This window comes from Plecotus auritus, assembly GCF_963455305.1.
Source record: "Plecotus auritus genome assembly, chromosome: 2".
Taxonomy (NCBI): domain Eukaryota; kingdom Metazoa; phylum Chordata; class Mammalia; order Chiroptera; family Vespertilionidae; genus Plecotus; species Plecotus auritus.
In genome coordinates, this window is record NC_137771.1 from 23812228 (window position 1) to 23832695 (window position 20468).

Sequence of the window (20468 nt, forward strand, 5' to 3'; positions counted from 1 at the left end):
TCCCCTGTTGGTCTGGTGCCCCCCCCTACTGCCCTCCCCTGCAGGCCTGGTCGCCCCCCCCCCCAACTGCCCTCCCTTGCAGGCCTGGTCCCTCCCAACTGCCCTCCCCTGCTGGCCATCTTGTGGTGGCCATCTTGTGTCCACATGGGGGAAGCCATCTTTGATCACCTGGGGGCAGCCATCTTGTGTGTTGGAGTGACAGTCAATTTGCATATTACTCTTATTAGATAGGATGATTACTGCCTTTGGTTAGGGAAGAAGATGGTAACTGAGCTGAGTAGTTGCCCAATGGGCCAGGTGAAAGAATAATCCATATAGAAAGAGCATGGGCAAAGGGAAGACATGTTATGTAACAAAAGTAGGCCAGTACAAATAGAGTAGCTAGAGTTGAAAAGTTAGCTAAGGCCTGTGAATTCAGAAGTAGTAGAGAGCCATTGGAGGCTTTTGAGCAAATGAGGAACATCTATATTTCAAAGCATAACTAATGGCATTGTGTAGAATGAGTGAGAGAAGAGAAAGACCAGTCCTGGAGAACATTTGGAAGGCTGTTGCAGTAGTCTAGATCAGTGGTCTTCAAACTTTTGATCACACATCCCCATTAGTTAAAATGTTTGACCATGCACTTAATAGATAAGTATATACACATACATGTTTAAAATTTTTTAATTTATAGACTTGTACTACTGTTCTAACATTGTTTTGAAATAAACTCTTTAAGAATATATTAATTTAAAATTTTCAGATTAATGTACCAAAAACCTGACTGAATATGTGCCACACACTTGAACTGAAATAAGTTGCAACATGCTGAAAATGAATAAATAAGAGTTCACTGTTAACTCTTATATGCTGCAGAGCTCCCATTGTTCTGTTAGGATTCCTGGTGTACCATGTGTTACACCTGACCATCTAACCTGGGCTAAGTGAGGGCACCATAGTCAATCTATATTCAGATTATTAGATAAAAATTAAAATATAAAAACTTCTTTTTCCTCATACTTCAGCATACCCCTTAGCACTTTGGTACCTACTTTTCTAGATTAGAGGTTGTGTGTTCTAAGACTTAAGTAACAGCAGTGATAAAGACAAGGCTTAGCTGATTTAGAAGAATGAATAATTTAGGTGTGTAAGGAAAGGGCAGAGATAAGAAAGGCTTCATAATCCCTAGATTGTATAATGGTGATGATAATGGTGATGGCTTTGACAGAAATACAGGTTGTGAAAGGACCAAATTTTGTATTTTCTGTTTTGGATATTTGGATGTTAAAATATGTAAGAAGCATCAAAATGGAGTTCAGATTATTGGAAATAAAGGCCTAAAGCTCAGGAGATAAGTCAAGATGGAGATTGAGATTTGAGATGTCAGTATATAGGTAGGTGATAGTTAATAGGGAAAATGAGTAGAGTTGAGATAAGAGGACTGAGAATAGATCTCTGGGGATACTATTGTTTCAGGTTTGCCAGTGAAGACACTTAAGAGACTGAAAAGGTAGGAGGACCAGGACAAAGTAGAAGGTTTTTTAGAGAAGGTAAAACAAGGATCTTGATTTGATATTCAAGGATTGATCACAGTGGCAAATGCTATAAAAGAGCCAAATGAAAAGGCTGAAAGAAACCATATCAATTAAGAAGTCAGTGGTGGTCAGAGGGAGAAGTCTTTTAGAGAAGAGTTGTTAGTGTAAGCCAGATTGAGTTAAAAATCTATTTTGTATTCTAAAGTAATCTACCAGTTATTTGTGAATACTAGAAATGTTTACTGGGTTAGCTGTTATGTTTATATAAGATTGTGAAAGAATTCATTCACCCATATGAAATGACTATGAAGATACATAATAGTGAAATGCTTTGCTATACTGCAGATGTTATAAAGTATTTAAAATTTGATCTAAAATATAATCTCTACTCTGTGTCTTTTAAAAGTTATCTTGATGCAAAATATTCATTGGCTACCTTCTCTGCTACTTACTATAGAATTATGAAGGTAAATTAGAGGTTGGAAGGATATAAGGTCAGCCAGCCAGCTGTTTTAATTGTGTTTTATAAACCTGTGGGTTAATTTAGCATCTATTCTATACCTTAGTAATCTTCCTTCTTTCTGTATGTATAGTGACAGATCAATTTATTGTAGCTGTGAATATTAAACAAATGTGTATAGTCACTTTGAGGAGAAAATATTATTTCACGTCTTCTCCTATAGACTAGAACAGTGGTCGGCAAACCGCGGCTACTTGCCGCTGTGTTGACTAATGAGTTTGCCGACCACTGGACTAGAATAATTCCCATTCTGCCTATGGGAGCAGAGAAATTAAAATGAGATGAAAGCAACCAGATATCATTGCTGACATGTACACATAAGGAACTGTTTGACATTGAAACGGGGAATCAGAACTGTTGGACATTGAAATTGGGACTCAAACATTTTTTGTTATTATATGTTTATTTCTAGTCTGCAGAGGCAAGATTTTTTAAAGGAAAGAAAAGGGGGAAAAATAGATACAGAAGCAAAGAAGCATTGAACAGACTGTCAAACTACAGCAGGAAGGCAGGGGAGGTTGGTGGGGGGGCTGTAAGAGATCAACCGAAGGACTTGTATGCATGCATATAAGCATAACCAATGGATAAAAGACACTGGAGGGGGGGCAGGTAAAGTCATGTACTGGGGGGAAGGGGAGGGTGGGGGGAGGTCAATGGGGGAAAAAAGAGACATATGTACTACTATTTTTAATACTTCAAACAATTTAAAAATAAATAAATAAATAAATAAATAAAAAAGAAAAATACTACACCACAAAAAAATAAATAAATAAATAAATAAATAAATAAAATGAGATGAAGATGGTTCTTTATGACCTTACTAGAGGTCCGGTGCACGAAATTTCGTGCACGGAAGGAGGGGTCCCCTCAGACCAGCCTGCACCCTCTCCAATCCAGGACATCCCTCTCACAGTCTGGGACAGCTGACTCCTAACTGTTAGCCTGCTGGCCTGATCGCCCCTAACTGCTCCCCCTGCCCACCTGGTTGCCCCCAACTGCCCCCCCTCTGCTGGCCTGGCCACCCCTAACTCCCCCCTCCACTGGCCTAGTCGCCCCTTACTGCCACCCCTACCTGCCTGGTCGCCCCCAACTGACCTCCTGCCAGCCTGGTCGCCCCTTACTGTCCCCCCTGCCGACATGGTCTCCCCCAACTGCCTCCCTCTGCCGGCCTGGTTGCCTCTAACTGCCCCCCCCCCAACTGCCTCCCGCCGCCGCCCTGGTCACCCCCAACTGCCCCTGCTGGCCTGGTTGCCCCACACAGCCTGCTGTTCAAGTCGTTTGGTCGTCCCTCACTAACCCCCTGCCGGCCTTGTTGCCCCACACAGCCTGCTGTTCCGTCATCCGTCCAGTTGTTTAAGTTGTGACAGCCCTTGGCTTTTTATATATTACGATAGTAACTACAGAAAAATAATTTCTTCTTTTTTTACATTAAAGTTACCCTCTTCTATTTTTCTGCTCCAAGTCAGGTGGTAAAGTAGAAATTACTGAAACCAATATTAAATTTATTGTACAGTCAGTGACATTTGTCAGAGGGGAGGGAGATTGGAAGGCTGGCTGGAAAAGGTAAAGGGATTAAGAAAAAAAACACACACAAAACAACAGTATGGTGATGGCCATAGGGAAAGCGGGGAATGGTGAGGTGAAAGAGGGCAAAGTGGGGATAAATGGTAGCAGAAAGAGACTTGACTTTGGGTGGTGAGTGCACAATGAAGTGTGCAGATGATGTGTTATGGAGTTGTACACTTGAAACATGCATGGTTTTATTAATCAATGTCACCCCATTAAAATCCATAAACAAAATATACAGAAAATAAAATGGGAAGAGAACCTAAGGGAGTACACTACGAAAAAAATCACAAAACAAGGTAGTAATGGAGTAACTGAGGAACAATAAAAATATAAGGCATACAAAAACAAAAAAATTTTTGCTCTACAGTCTGTGCACCAGAGCATGACAGAGTAAAAAAAAAATAAAAAAAATGGCACCCAGAATGTAGGAAGTGGTGATTGAGGTAAGAAGTAGATGAGATAAGCTGTAGCCCTTTGTAAGACCTAACATACTCAGGCAGGTTCCATTTGTGTAGTAATCACCAAATGTTCTTCTGGATTTTTTTTTAATTAATTAATTTATTTTTTAATTGTTTGAAGTATTACAAATAGTAGTACCTATGTCTCCTTTTTTTTTTTTCCCATTGACCTCCCCCCTGGATTTTTTTTTTTACTTTTTCTTTTTAAAATACATTTTTATTGATTTCAGAGAGGAAGGGAGAGGGAGAGAGATAGAAACATCCATGATGAGAGAGGATCATTGATTGGCTGCCTCCTGCACGCTCCCTACTGGAGATCGAGCCCACAACCTGGGCATGTGCCCTTGACTAGAATTGAACCTGGGACCCTTCAATCCGCAGGCTGACGCTCTATCTATTGAGCCAAACCAGCGAGGGCTGTTCTTATGGATTTTTAAATTGTAACCTGATGTTCTAAAAATGCATCATATTACACTCAGCAAAATTTCATTCCACCTCAGACTAAGATTATTAGTAAAAGGAAACCACTAAAGATTGTTTAGAAGTTCTTATCCTTATTTATTCAGATTTTCTTTTCTGAATTGCTTTTCTAACTATTGCTTTAGAAGTAATAATTTTATGTATTTTGGTTATTGTGGTTTTACTTTTTATTATAAGCTAAGAAGCTGGCTTAACAATATCTATATATATAAAAGCCTAAGTGACCATTTGACTGGTAGCTATGATGCACGTTGACTACCAAGGGGCAGATGCTCAACGCACAGGCATGGAAACATGAAACAGACTGGTGAATCTCAGAGGAAAGGGGGAAGGGTGGGAAGAGATTAACCAAAGATCTTATATGCATACTAGAGGCCTGGTGCACAGATTCGTGCACCAGTGGGGTCCCTCGGCCTGTTTGCGGGGATTGGGCCAAAACCATCAGTCCAACATCTCCTGAGGGGTCCCAGATTGTGAGAGGGTGTGGGCCAGGCCGAAGGACTCCACCGGTGCACAAATCTGTGCACTGGGCCTCTAGTACACATATATTGTACTAAAATTTCTACATTTGAACAAAAGATCAAAGAGCCCCCATCCTCACCCACTGTTATAATAAAAGACTAGTGCTCCACAACTACAGTATAGAGAAAATTCAGTCATAGTTTCTGTTAATTATCAGAATTCATTTTTTGTATTAATTTACTACATTTAATGCAAATGTATTGTGGTGTATCGATTGGGAAAGCTTTAGTACTGTACTTCCGTATAATTTTTGAGATAATTATGCTTAAATTTTTATATAAAAATAATATCAGGCCCTCCCGGAGTGGCTCAGTGGTTGAGTGTTGAACCATGAACCAAGATGTCAACAGTTTGATTTCGTTAAGGCTCTAGGCAAGCATGTCAAACTCGAGGCATGCAGCACGGTGACCCCAAGTTTGACATGCTTGCTCTAGAGCCTTAAGTTCAAATCAGTTTTTAGTGCAATTATATGATAAAGAAGTTTCTATATCTGATACCATTATAAAATGTGCAGTGCTTTATTATTTGATATTCTCATAATTAAAATTTTACTGTTCGAGGGGATTGTATATATTATTTATTTTAGTCGTCTAGTTTGTATTTCCCTGACATAATTGCTCTTCAAACAGTTCTAACAAGGACAAACTCAAGTAATTTAAAAGTTAATATAACCCACTTGTGAGCAATTCTGGTGTTTAAAAATGTTAGAAATTTTTGTTCCAAAAATCAAGCTTCTTATATTTTTCCAAGTATTTGTTCTAGTTCTGTTGGCCCATACAAGGTAGGTTTTCTGCTCAGTTTTTCACAACAGTCCATCAAAATAGCCAAAAACTTCTATAATTTCCTTTGAGTCTTTTCTATTCCAGACTAAAAGTCCTTAGTTTGATTTATTTTTACTCATATTACATAAGTTTCTATCAGGATCATCTTCTGGTTATGTTTCATATTTTAAGATCTTAAATTTTTACAAATTGAACAGAGTACTCCAGAATGTAAAATGACCTGTATAATATATGATGAGGAAGGAAAAAAAAAACCCGGGCAGTGTTGTTTAGTAGATGAGCGTTGACCTATGAACCAGGAGGTCACAGTTCAATTCCTGGTCAGGGCACATGCCCGGGTTTCAGGCTCAATCCCCAGTGTGGAGTGTGCAGGAGGCAGCTGGTCAATGATTCTCGCTCATCATTGATGTTTCTGTCTCTCTCTCTCCCTCTTCCTTCCTCTCTGAAATCAATTTAAAAAAAGGAAAAGGAAAGAAGAAGAAATACTGCAGAGAGGTGGAGTCTGCAACTAATTGGACAAAGAGATGAGCCAGGTATATACTGTGTGCTAGGCATCAAAGCAAAATATTTTCTAGCCCTAAGATGTTTTGGCCCTGCTATTTTAAATCTCTTTCACCATTTTGATCCTTAGAGTGGTTTGCCAAGATTTGGTTAGATTAAAACAGCACCAATTTACTGTTAAGTAAAAAGTGAAAAAATAATCAAAACATCTTGATGAATTAGATCTGTAAAAATTTCACCTGAGAAACTGGAATTAATGATAATGGCCACAGATGTAAACTTAAAATGGCAGGAAATCTTTGAAATTCGTTTTATACCTAAACACTGAGCAGTGATTCAAATCTTGGTTGTAAAATTTACTCTAGAAAAGATGACATCAATTTAAATAATTTCAGCAAAATAAAAATAAAATTGAAAAAGGGTAAAGTAGAAACCTTGAGTATGTAGAAAATTGCTCTGAATATCAAGTCAGCTTAATTATTTTGTTCCAGAAAACGCTTTTTTTCCTCTTTTTCCTATCGCCTACTCGCTTGACTGTGCTAGAATTGAATTTTTTTAATTATTTTAAACCTATTATATATTATATTAGTATTATGTGAGCATCATCTCATCATAATATATTTAGATTTGTATAAACAAAATTTAAAAATCATTTTTCTCTCTGCTTCTCTCTCCAGAGGTAACCACTATATGTATTTTGGTACCCATCCTTCTAGATATCTTTCCCCTGCTTTTACTAAGGATGTGTGTACAAAAATAAATATTGATTTTTTTTTTTTTATATATTTGGTATTGTTCTCTCTGTAGCCTGTACTTTAAAAAATGTCTTGAATATCTGCCCGTATAAGTTAATGGGATAAAAATCTTTGCTGGATAAAAATGGAGGTTTTAAAATATCCTTATTGCCTGAATACTTCAGTAAAGATGGAGGGGGGGTGTATGTAAAAGGATATGAGTGGTACAAAGTGTTTATTGCCATAAAGAATCTCACAGTCTAGTACAGTGGTCGGCAAACTGCAGCTCGTGAGCCACATGAGGCTCGCGAGCCGCGGTTTGCCGCTCTGTTGACTAATGAGTTCGCCTACCACTGACCTAGACTCTCAATTCCAATAATTACAGGCTATTGTTCCTTGTGATTAAGCCCCTATCCCAGTGGGCGGCAAACTCATTAGTCAACAGAGCGGCAAACTGTGGCTCGTGAGCCACATGTGGCTCATGAGCCGCAGTTTGCCGACCACTGGTCTAGTAGAAGTGAAATATATAGTAACTACCAGGGTCCGAGTGCATGAATTCGTGCACCTTGAAAGGAACTGTTGGCTGTGAGGCTGCAGTGGGCACAGGGGTGGGTCTCAGCCCATCCTCCATACCCCCGCCTGGCCCCTCCCACCGCAGCCCCCAGTCTCCTGCTGCCGACAGCCCCACTGACAACCCCACTGCCGCCGCCGCTCCCATGCGCTGATGGCGCCGGCCCTGCTCACATCCACTGACGGCACGAAGCGATTGGGGCCGGCGCCAGCAGCAGATGTGAGCAGGGCCAGCGCCATCAGTGGGTGCCAGTAGCAGCTGCTGCCCTGATCGCCCCTCAGGAGCAGGAAGAGGTGGAGAAGCCCGCAGGCCCGGCAGTGGGTGCAAGTGGGGCTGTCACTGGCAGCGGGTGTGAGAGGCGGCTGCTGGCCCCCATCACCCCTCAGGAGCAGGGGAGGTGGAGAAGCCCTGAGGAGTGATTGGGGCCGGAAGCCGCTGCTCACACCCACTGACAGCACCAAGCAATTGGGGCCAGCACCAAGCAAAGAATTTTCAGTAACTACCAGAGGCTTGCACCAATGACAGTGATCGGCGCCCCGCCTTGGTCTGGCGCCCCCGCTCACCTGCTCCACCATTCTGCTGTAGCCGACGCCCACCATGTCCATGGTCAGCCGCCTGCTGCTGATGCCCGCCATGTTCCACATGCACCCCCTGGTGGTCAGCGCACATCATAGCAACTGGTTGTTCAGTTGTTCTGCCATTCGGTCTATTTGCATATTAGCCTTTTATTATATAGGATAATACAATGGAATAAGTGTTCTAATGGATATATTTATTAGGTGCTATTTGAGCACAGAGGAATGAGTGTCAAACTCTTAGACAAAGGAAGATGACTGTGTCAGATGGTGCTTAGAGATGGTGAAAGGGATTTTTAGATCACGTTCTAGGATTAATATTTTGCAGGTCAACTGTGGCCCAGAATGATTAAGTAATACACTGAATTCATTCTTTATTTTTGTGTGAAATTCCTATCATCCCTTTCTGGTATCCTAAGCCTGGTCCTGAAAGCAAAACTTTTATCACATGTGATTGTCTTTTAGAATGTTGGCAGCTTTACTAGTGGATGTGACTCATTTGGTCAGAACATCCTCCTGTGCACCAAAAGGTTGCCAGTTTGATTCCCAGTCAGGGCACATGCATAGGTTGCATGTTTGATCCCTGGTGGGCACATATGGAAGGCAACTGATCGATATTTCTTTCATACATTGATGTTTCTTTCTCTCCCTTCCTTTCTCTCAAAAATAAAGGGGGGCAGGGTGGATAGAATTTTGACAGCTTTAAATAGTGTTAAGAAATTAGTTAAGTTGTTAAGATATCATCATGTAGAGGATTATGTGAATGTATTTTTTCCCTTTTGTAGGGAGGTGGTTGACTCAATGGTTCAGCATTTTAAAGTAACTATATTTGGGGACCGTAGGCCAGTTTATGATGGAAAAAGAAGCCTTTACACAGCCAATCCACTTCCTGTGGCAACTACTGGGGTAAGATATGTGTTCCTTTTTTGGGAAGCTATTCTTTTTGCAATTTCTCATTTTAAATGCATTTGTTACCTTTTTATTTTATTTCAGTCTATATATGTATGTGTATCATTTATCTTTTTTAACTTTTTTGAAATAATTTCAAACTTACAGAAAAGTTGTAAGAATCATATAAAGAACTCATGTACCCTTTACCAAGACTCACCAGTGTTAACATTTGCCACATTTGTTCTAGCATTCTTTCTTTCTCTCCTTTGCTGTCTCTATCTACAGATACCACTATATCTATCTATCTATCTTATTTTTTTCTAAACCATCCAAGGGTAGGTTGCATACATTATGCTTTTTTCTTTTTATTATATTTTTATTGATTTCAGAGAGGAAAGAAGAGGGAGAGAGCGATAGAAACATCAATAATGAGAGAGAATCATCAAGTGGCTGCCTCTTGCACGCCCCCTACTGGGGATCAAGCCTGAAACCTGGGCATGTGCCCTTGACAGGAATAGAACCCAGGACCCTTCAAGTCCCTAGGCCGCCACTCTGTCCACTGAGCCAAACGGGCTAGGGCAGGGGTGGGCAAACTTTTTGACTCGAGGGCCACAATGGGTTCTTAAACTGGACCGGAGGGCCGGAACAAAAGCATGGATGGAGTGTTTGTGTGAACTAATATAAATTCAAAGTAAAGGAGCAGAGGGGAGAGCAAGAGAACCGGATAGAACAGCCGGATCCGGCCCACGGGCCGTAGTTTGCCCACGGCTGGCTAGGGCGATAACTATACTATTAAAAAGCATAATGGCCCTAGTCGGTTTGGCTCAGCAGAAAGAGCATCAGCCTGGGGACTGAAGGGTCCCGGGTTCGATTTCTGTCAAGGGCACGTATCTAGGTTGCAGGCTTGATCCCCTTGCCCTGGTTGGGGCGTGTGCAAAGGCAACCAATCTCACACCAATGTTTCTCTCTCTCTCTCTCTGTCTCTCTCTGTCTCTCTCTCTCTCTCTCTCTCTCTCTCTCTCTCACCCTTCCACCCTCTCTAAAAACCAATGGAAAAATATCCTTAAGTGATGACTTAAAAAAAATTTTTTTAAATAGTACAGTTACCAAATTCACTGAGCTCTACATTGATGTGTGATACTTTTGTCTAATCAGCAACCCATATTCCAGTTTTGTCATTTGTTCCAATACTGTCCTTTAGCATTTTTTTCCCTTTAATAGAGAATCGAGTCCAGATTCATGTTTATATTTAGATTAGATAATCATGTCTCTTTAGTTTTCTTTATTTTGGAACAATTCTTCAGCCTTGCCTTCTTTCTTTAATGGCATTAACATGGTTGAAGGTTGCAGGCAAGTTATTTTTTAGACTGTCCCTCAATCTGAGATTGTCTGATACTTCCTCTTTATTAAATTCTGATTAAGCATTCTTGGCAGGAATTAATATGTGTTCTTTCCTTATCAGTGTATCATATCAAGAAGCACATAGTATGTATTTGTTCCATTAATGGTGATGTTGACTTTGATCACTTGGTTATGTTGTTATCTGCCATGTTTCTCTTGTCAACTTAAGTTATTCTTTTTCTCTTTGCTCTTGGGAGATAACTTTTTGTTTTAAGTGTTTTTATTTATTTTAGAGAGAGAAACATCGATGTGAGAGAAAACATCGATCAGTTGGCTCCCATATGCACCCCGACTTGGGATCAAACCCACAACTTATGTGTGTGCCCTGACCAGGAATTGAACTGGTGACCTTTTGGTACATGGGACAACTGAGCCATTCCATCCAGCCAGAGCAAGATGGTTTTTAAAAAAATTCAAGTAAAATACACATAGCATAAAATTTACCATCTGAGCTATTTTTAAGGATTATTCTATGGAATTAAATACATTCAACAACTGTCACCACCATCCATTTCCATAATTTTTTTCATCTTGTAAAACTGAAACTCTATGCTCATTAAACATTAACTCCCCAATCTCCCCTCTCCTGAACCCCTGGCAACCACCATTCTACTTTGTGTCTCTATGAATTTGACTATTCCCAGTACCTAATATAAGTGGAATTATACATTGTCTTTTTGTTACTGGCTTATTTCATTTATCATAATGTCATCAAGGTTCATCTTTGTTGTCACGTGTATAGGGATTTTCCTTTCTATTTAAAGCTGAATAATATTTCCTCTTGTTTGTATGTGTGTATACATTTTGTTATTTATCCATCTACTGATGGACACCTTTGGGCTATTGCAAATAATGCTGCTATAAATATGGGTACAAATATCTATTCTAATCCCTGCTTTCAGTTCTATTGTGCATATACCCAAAAGTGGAGTTGCTGGATCATATAAATGGTAAATATATTTTTAATGTTTTGAGAAACCACCATACTGTTTTCCATAGCAACTGTACCATTTTACATTCCCACCAACAGTACTTACAAGGGTTCTAAATCATCTACACGCTTGTCAACACTTACTTTCTATTTTGTTGATAATAGCCATCCTAATGTGTATGAAGTCATATCTGATTGTGGTTTTGATTTGTATATCCCTAATTATTAGTGAAATTGAGCATCTTTTCATGTGCTTATGGGCCATTTGTGTATCTTTGGAAAAAGTTCTTTGCCCATTTTTTAAGTGGGTTGTTTGTTGTTGAATTTTAGCTATTTTTTTTCATATATATATATTTTTTTATTGGTTTCAGAGAGGAAGGGAGAGAGAGAGAGATTGAGAGAGAATCATTGATTGGCTACCTCCTGCATGCCCCCCACTGGGGATCAAGCCCGCAACCCTGGCATGTGCCCTGACCGGGAATCGAACTGTAAGCTCCTGGTTCATGGGTTGACACTCAACCATGGAGCCACACTGACTGGGCTTTAGCTATTCTTTATGTATTCTTATCAGATATATGATTTGCAAATATTTCTTAATATTCCATAGGTTACCTTTTCACTTTGTTGCTTTTTTTCTTTGATGTACAGAAGATTTTAATACTGATATGGGTGATACTTTTAAGGATCTTGTTTCTCATTAGACTTCTATAATAATAAAAGGGTAATATGCTAATTAGACCAGACGTCCTTCCTGACAAAGCCAGGGCGAGGGAAGCCAGCCTGGGTCCCGGGTGCCTGCGGGCAGCCCAAGGGAAGCCAGCCCGGGTCCTGCATGCCTGAGGGAAGCCAGGGGAAGGAAGGCCTACTCTTGCACAAATTTTTGCGCATTGGGCCTCTAGTTTTAAATAATTGATGATTCTTGCTTGGAAGGATTATTACTATATAGCAATGATGATTTCCTTCTACATTTATTAGGTAATATTCTATAGCAAGGAAGAGCATTTTCTTTTTTTTTTCTTAATTGATTTTAGAGAGAGGAAAGGAGAGACAGAGAGAGAAACATCAATCAATTTCCTCCCATACACACCCCAACCAGGGATTGAGCCCACAACCTGGGTATGTGCCCTAACCGGAACCACCACCTTTTGGTGACTGGGACAACCAACTGAGCAACACTGGCCAGGGCAGGAGAGCATTTTCTTTTCCCTTATTTATTTATTCTATTTATTTGACAGCTCAAATTGGTTTCTATGTCCTTTTGACATGATCAGCTTTTTCTTTTCTTACTTTTGAGTACTTCCTTACTTTGTGGCACAAGATGTTCCAGGCTCTTTTAATTTTTCCCTGCAGAAATCCTGCAACTTGCTATTTCCGAAAGGAATACTTGTTTCTTTTAGTTGGGGAATGCAGTTTAGAAATCAAAATATGGGAACTGGGTGTACTCATTGCTATATGTGCTTCTAAGCCCTTTCAGTGGACAGAAGTAGGAATTACAAATACGTACATATATACATCCTATATAATAATCCTATATAATCTATATAATAAAGAGGTAATATGCAAATTGACTATCACTCCCACACACAAGATGGCCACCCCCATGTGGACACAAGATGGCCAGCAGGGGAGGGCAGTTGGGGGCAACCAGGCTGGCAAGGGAGGGAAGTTAGGGGTGACTGGGCCAGCAGAGGAGGGCAGTTGGGGGCAATCAGGCCTGCAGGGGAGGACAGTTAGGGGCAACCAGGCCTGCAGGGGAGGGAAGTTAGGGGTGACCAGGCTGGCAGGGGAGGGCAGTTAGGGGCAATCAGGCTGGCATCGGAGCAGTTAGGCGTCGATCAGGCTGGCAGGCCAGTGGTTAGGGGTTGATTAGGCTGGCATGCAGAAGCGGTTAGGGGCAATCAGGCAGGCAGGCAGGCAAGCAGTTGGGAGCCAGCAATCCTGGATTGTGGGATCAGGCCTAAACGGGCAGTCAGACATCCCTCGAGGGGTCCCAGATTGGAGAGGGTGCAGGTTGGGCTGAGGGACACAAACCTCCCCCACCCCCGCATGAATTTCGTGCACTGGGCCTCTAGTATATAAATAAAATGACAATATTATATGTCATACAGTAAACCTAACTTAGGTATCCTGCAAGTCCTACTTCTTGTATACATACAATCTGTATATTGGAACTCATGAGCTCAAACTGATTTTTCCAGTTCCACTTTACCCTTAAGAAATCTTCCTTTACTCCCCACATTGCATATTTGAATCTTCTTTCTTTTTTAAACTCCTGGCTCCCCCAAACACCACAACTTTTACTTATCTGTTCAATCCTACAGTACATGTAAAATAGTTTCAGAATTACTATACCATACCACTACAGGAAAAAAAAACCTGCTAATAAGAGTTTATGGTTTTATTTTGTATGCAGTTCTTTCCTACTCACCCCTCCTTCCCACTCCCAACTGAGAGTATAGTCAGTATACTATATTCAAGAGTTACTTGCATTAGTGTTTTCGTTCTTGTTTTTTTCTTTTGGTATGGCTATATTATTCATTTGAAGTGCATTTGGTTTTATTTGGTTTTGTTTATATTTAGTTTAGTTTTTTCCTTCCAGTCTTATTGATTTAATTTTTAGTTAAAATTTAATTGATTTAATTTAATTTTTAATGTATAGAACTTTATTTAACATGCTTCCAAAAGTTAAAACATACTGAAAAATACACTCTGAATTGTTAATCCTTCTTATTTTCCCCAGTTTGTTTCTTTCCATCCTTTTAAAGTAACCAATTTCTTTGTTTCTGGTTTGTGCTTCTTGTGTTTCTTTTTGCATAAGTAAGCAAATACAAAAAGATTTTTCCATTTTCCCCTTTTTTCTCACATAAAAGGTGACATACTATTTGTAATCTTCTGTACTTTGCCTTTTTTTTTTCACTTAACAGTATAGCTTGGAAATTATTCCATAACAATTCCAAGAGATATTCTGGCATTATGCCTACTACTGATGCTTAATGTGGTGCTAATTGCATTTTTTAATAACATTTAGGCAATTTTCAGTATTTTTTAATGACAAATAATGCTGGCATAAATAACTGTCATTTAAATGTTAGACTATGCATGCATATAAGAGTAACCAACGGATGCAAAACATTGGGGGGTGAGGGCATGTATGGGAGTGGGGTTGGGGGGGCAATGGTAAGATATGTACACATATAATACCTTAATAAAAAAATTAAAAAAAAATAAATGTTAGACTATTTAACATTGAGATTGGTGTGTTTTTTATATTTGCCTTGTTTTCTCTTAAATATTTGTATAAGTTAAACTTTAAAATAATTGTATTTATCTTTTTCAACTTTTACCAGATAACTTTTTTTTCTCATTAACAGGTAGATTTAGATGTTACTCTCCCTGGGGAAGGTGGAAAAGATCGACCTTTCAAGGTGTCAATCAAGTTTGTCTCTCGGGTGAGTTGGCACCTACTACATGAAGTACTGACAGGACGGACCTTGCCTGAGCCACTGGAATTAGACAAGCCAATCAGCACTAATCCTGTCCATGCCGTTGATGTGGTGCTACGACATCTGCCCTCCATGAAGTGGGTGCTTCTGGCTTTTTTCATCTTTAGATTTTAAGTATGAAGGCTTTCCTCCCAAGAGTTATGCAGGCCTCCTTTGGTTAATGTTCAGATGTTGTATATTTTGAATATTTCAGTTGAAAAATAGCATGCAGCCCTACCTCGTTTGGCTCAGTGGATAGAATGTCGGCCTGCAGACAGAAGGGTACTGAGTTCGATTCTGGTCAAGGGCACATGCCTGGGTTGTGGGCTCGATCCCCAGTAGGGGGCATGCAGAAGGCAGCTGATCAGTGATTCTCTCTCATCATTGATATTTCTATCTCTTCCTCTTCCTTCCTCTCTAAAGTCAATAAAAATATATTAAAAAAAAGAATAGCATGCATACAAGTTCATTGATAGATATAAGTTACAGAAAATTCTCTGACGTTTGAAAGTAAATGCACCTTATTCGTTTAGCTATTCTAATGGATATTTTTTAGAAAAATGTCTAACCCTTTCTCCTAAGAGCTATAAATCTTGAGCAACTGATGTATTTTCAGATATAATGCTATAGTTAAATCATCTTGTTTTAAAGGTAATTTCATTGTTTATAAAATAGTATCAAATTGTGTTGAAATTGCTGTTTTAATCACACTAGCATCTCACATGGGTATGTTGTGTGCCTGTGCTTATATAGGTTCAGATAGGCTGTGTCTTTTTTTTTTTTTTCATGTTTTTTTAATTTTTATTGATTTCAGAGAGGAGGGAGAGAGATAGAAATATCAATGAGGAGAGAGAATCACTGATTGGCTGCCTCCTGCACGCCCCCTACTGGGGATCGAGCCCACAACCCAGGAATGTGCCCTTGATCAGAATCAAACCTAGGGCCCTTCAGTCCGTAGGCTGATGCTCTATCCACTGAGCCCTGCCAGCTAGGGCAGGCTTGTGTCTTTTTAAAGAAAAATATTATGTCTTACAAACACGTTTATAGAAATAGCTTTTTGATCAGTAATTATTTAGCATTTTCTAAGATTGGAGCTGTTAACTTTTAAAATTTATTTTTAAGAAAGTACTTTAAATAAAATTTGTTTTTATTCATACTAAAATTAGTTGTAACAATACAGGATTGCAGTGAAGGATACATTTTTTTTTTCCATTAGAATAGCTGCTTTTTGCTTTTACAAATTTGGAAAGTGTTTAGTTTCATATATCCATAATGATAAGCATGATAATTTATGTGCTCTAGACTCACTTGTTCTGCATATTTAAATAATTATATAGGAAGGAAAGGATTGAACATGCCATTTTAATTTTTGTAGATATACACCTGTGGGGCGTTCATTTTTCTCGGCTCCAGAAGGATATGACCACCCTCTGGGAGGGGGCAGGGAGGTATGGTTTGGATTCCATCAATCTGTTCGTCCTGCCATGTGGAAAATGATGCTTAATATTGATGGTAAGGGAATAAAACCATATTCTGTATTGGATAATTGATTTCTGTATGGCCTGTTTGTGTGTTTAATGTGTCTATGTGCATTTTATGTATAATTATATGTACTAGTAATATTTGGACTTACATTAAGACAAAATAGAAAACCTTTATATTTATATTACATTTCATTCAGAAAGCCTTTACACAGAACTTGTCCTGGTTTGCTACTAAAGCAAGTTTAAAAGCTTTGACATGATCATCTGAGTAATCTTCTATTGTCCTTTTAAATCTAAGTCAGTATTTCATTATGAAATACATATTTTACAGGAAGAGAAGACTGTTGGTCATGGTGACCCCTGGCATTATGCCTACTACTGATGCTTAATGTGGTGCTAATTGCATTAATTTTAGGTGTTTTTTATCTATATTTGAACTTATATAAAAGAAGAGAGAATAGTATGAGAAACTGCCACCTTTATAGTCATTATCCAAATTGTCAGTATTTTTCTACCTTTGCTTAAACTGTCTCCATTCCTTCCTCTACTGTAGTATTTTTAAGTAAAATCCCAGACTCTTATTTTGTCCCTACTAATTCAGTATGTATCTCTAAAAACATGGATGTTTTCTTACACAGTCACAATGCCATTATCATATATAAGAAAATTGAAAATAATAATTTATTTGTGGCCTCTAATACTCTGTCTAGACTCAGATTTCCCTGATTGTTTCAAATATATTTTTATAGTTAGTTGGTTCTAATCAGGATCCAAATAAGATTCACACATTACATTAGGCTTTATGCCTTTCTTATCTATTCATTTTATTTATTTATAAATATATTTTTATTGATTTCAGAGAGGGAGAAAGAGATAGAAACATCAGTGATGAAAAAGAGTCACTGATCAGCTGCCTCCTGCATGCCCCACACTGGGGATCCAGCCCACAATCCGGGCTGAATTGAACCCGGGACCCTTCAGTCCGCAGGCTGATGCTCTATCCACTGAACCAAATCAGCTAGGGCGACTGAGCTATTTTTCATCCATCTTCTCAATGTTTCAATTTTTCATTATTAAATATACAGTTTCTAGCCTGGCCAGCATGGCTCAGTGGTTGAGCTTGGACCCATGAACGAGGAGGTCATGGTTCGATTCCAGTCAAGGGCACATGCCTGAGTTTCGGGCCGGATGCCCAGTAAGGGGCGTGCAGGAGGCAGCCAATCAATGATTCTCTTTCATTGATGTTTTTTCTGTGCCTTTTAAAAATGTAGTAGTCCCATTTCTTTCCCTCTTGTTTTATTTTGTCTGTTGGTTTTTTTGGTGTTTTTTTTTTTTTTTTTTTTTTTTTTTTTCCTATTGGCTTGTTGTCAGGTGTCCTATAGAATATCCAAAAACCTGGATTTGTCTTTTGTTTTCTTGTGGTGTGATTACTTTGTTCCTCTGTCCTTTATATTTCCTTAAAATGAAAGTTGGCCCTTGAGGCTTGATTCAATTCTGGTTCAAAATACTTTTTTATAAGTGCTTCATATTGTATCAGTATTTAATGGTCCCATTTTTTTTAAATGACACAATAGGCATGATCTCTCCATTAAAATTTCCCAATCAGCCTTTCAGTTTCTAATATTCCATTCATTGATCATTGTTACCTGAACTATTTATTTTACTAGGCACTGTCAACTTATATTTTTTCTAATTCTGTTATTCCTTTTGTATTAGATGGAATTCTTATGTGGAAAATCATAATGTCCTATTGCTAATTCATTAGTCTTTGATAGCTTTCCAGCACAGCAGGATGTTCCAGGCTCATCTTATATTTCTTACCCTATACCTGGAATCAGCCATTCCTCCAAGGATCCTTGGTTCTTTCTAGATCAGTACATAGTTTCCTCATTATTTTCAGCTGCATCTGCCATTGTGGAGATATGTCATTGAGGGGATATATTTCAAGAGTCCCCTTTAATTGTATGCCATTTCAGAACATCATTTCATATATATACATATAGATTTTTTTTAAGATAGATTCCAGGAGTGAGGTTGATGAGTCAAGGGCAAATGTATTTGTAATTTTCATTGTTATTGCCAGATTGCCCTCTACCAAGATTGTAAATACTTATTTTGCATAAGTGATTGAGACTACCTTTTTCCTTATGCCTTTGCCTCTACAGGTGTCAAACTAGATTTTTGTCAATAGGATTTACAAGACATAGTTTCACTATATGCGTTTGTTTTCCATTTGAACATTTTCACATATGTAAGGGCCGCCTTTCTTTTTCTGTTAACTGTTCGTATCCTTTGCGCTTTTTTTTTCTGTTGGATGTTTGGTCTCCTCATTTACTGAGCTTTCTCAATTGAGATGTGAATTACAGATGGTATTCTTTGTTGTTGTCTTTTGGCCTTTGCTACAGTCTTGTTTTTTTTTTTTGCTTTTTGCCACATAGAAATTTATCCCTGTGTGTGTGTGTGTGTGTGTGTGTGTGTGTGTGTGTGTGTAGACAAACACTTAAAAGTAGTGATCAATAATTTCTCTTATGACTTTTAATATCTAATAGCACTAGTCTCATTTTTTTTTCAGGTTTTTCTAGGCCATTTTTATTTATTACCATATAAGCTTTAGAAACACCATGTCTAGATCCAATAGAGTGGAGGATGGGCTATTATTTTTATTGAGATCTCATATTTATAAATTAAGTTAGGACAAATTGGTATATTTAAAATATTGAATCTTTCTGTCAAAGAAAATAGTATGTCATTGCATTTGTTCAAGATTACTTTTGTTTTCTTTAGGATGTATTAAAGTTTTTCTCACATAAAATTTGCACATTTCTTGATATTTCTGGACGTCCCCCCCCCCCTATTTTTGCTACTAAATGAATTTATAGATTCTAACTGGTTATTGTTTATATAAATGAAGGCTTTTAAGTTCTATATACTGACCTTTCTCTCTGCCTTACTGAATTCCATTATTGTTTATAGTAGTTTTTTAAGTGACTTTCCTAGTTTCTAGGTTATCATCATTTCATCTGCAGATAGTGATAGGTTTACTCTTCCTTTGGATTTTTATACCTCTCCATCAGGTTACACTGACTAAATATTTAGACAGGACAATTTAAACATTAGTGATTAATGGGCATCCTCTTTTTATTCCTGACTTTAGAAAGAATACTTCCAAAGTTTCTGCATTAAGTATAATGCATACATATATGTATGTATAGGAGGATCTGTTGCTTCCTATTAATTAGTTTCCTTTTTTTTTTTATTGCTTTTTTACAGAGAGGAAGGGAGAGGGATAGAGAGTTAGAAACATCGATGAGAGAGAGACATCGATCAGCTGCCTCCTGCACACCTCCTACTGGGGATGTGCCCGCAACCAAGGTACATGCCCTTGACCGGAATCGAACCCTGGACCCTTCAGTCCACGGGCCGACGCTCTATCCACTGAGCCAAACCAGCTAGGGCTAGTTTCCTATTTTTTGAAATTTTGTCTATTTCTGTTATTTTCCCCATTTCTTATTTTGTATGTTTGTACCTTGTCCTTAATTTTACTCTTGATTAGGAGAGGTAGTAATTTTAATCAATTGATTTTTTTTTTACCCCCACCAGCAAGAACTCTGGAAAATTGTTTTCAGCTTTCTGGCTTTTTTTTTAACATTCTTAATTTCTGCTTTTAGCTTTATATTTTTTCCCTCTACTTCAGTTAATTTAGTTATTTTTGTAACTTTTAGAGCTATATTAGTAGCTCATTTACTTCCATTTTTTTCTTATTGATAAAAGTATATAAAATAATAAATTTTCTTCTGATCTCTGTTTTAGCTATATTCCAAACACCACAGATTTTATTTGTATTTGCCCTATTACCTAAATGTTTTTTGAGAGACTTATTAAATTTTCAGATTGAAGATCTCTTTATTTTCTGATTTTGTTATAAATTTCTCATTTTATTGTGGTGTTACTCAGAGAATGTGTTTTGTAATTTCTAATGTTAGAATTTGTTGAGGTATTTTTTGTAGCCTAATATGTAGTCAATTTTTATAAAAATTCAATAGCTATTTAAAA

At 38.4% G+C, this 20468-nt stretch overlaps 1 protein-coding gene across 3 annotated transcripts in view; it reads left to right on the forward strand.

Annotated features, from left to right (window-relative positions):
* AGO3 (argonaute RISC catalytic component 3) overlaps nucleotides 1-20468 on the forward strand; it is a 111314-nt gene that overhangs the window by 21710 nt on the left and 69136 nt on the right. Inside the window, exons 3-6 of one of the 3 annotated variants that reach the window (XM_080653238.1) lie at nucleotides 6309-6378; nucleotides 9012-9132; nucleotides 14821-15029; nucleotides 16307-16443. In XM_080653238.1, the coding sequence (XP_080509364.1) occupies nucleotides 9028-9132; nucleotides 14821-15029; nucleotides 16307-16443 (451 nt within the window). In that variant the 5' untranslated portion in view covers nucleotides 6309-6378; nucleotides 9012-9027. The remainder of the gene's footprint in view (nucleotides 1-6308; nucleotides 6379-9011; nucleotides 9133-14820; nucleotides 15030-16306; nucleotides 16444-20468) is intronic. The other 2 variants (XM_080653237.1, XM_080653239.1) reach the window with 2 other exon arrangements.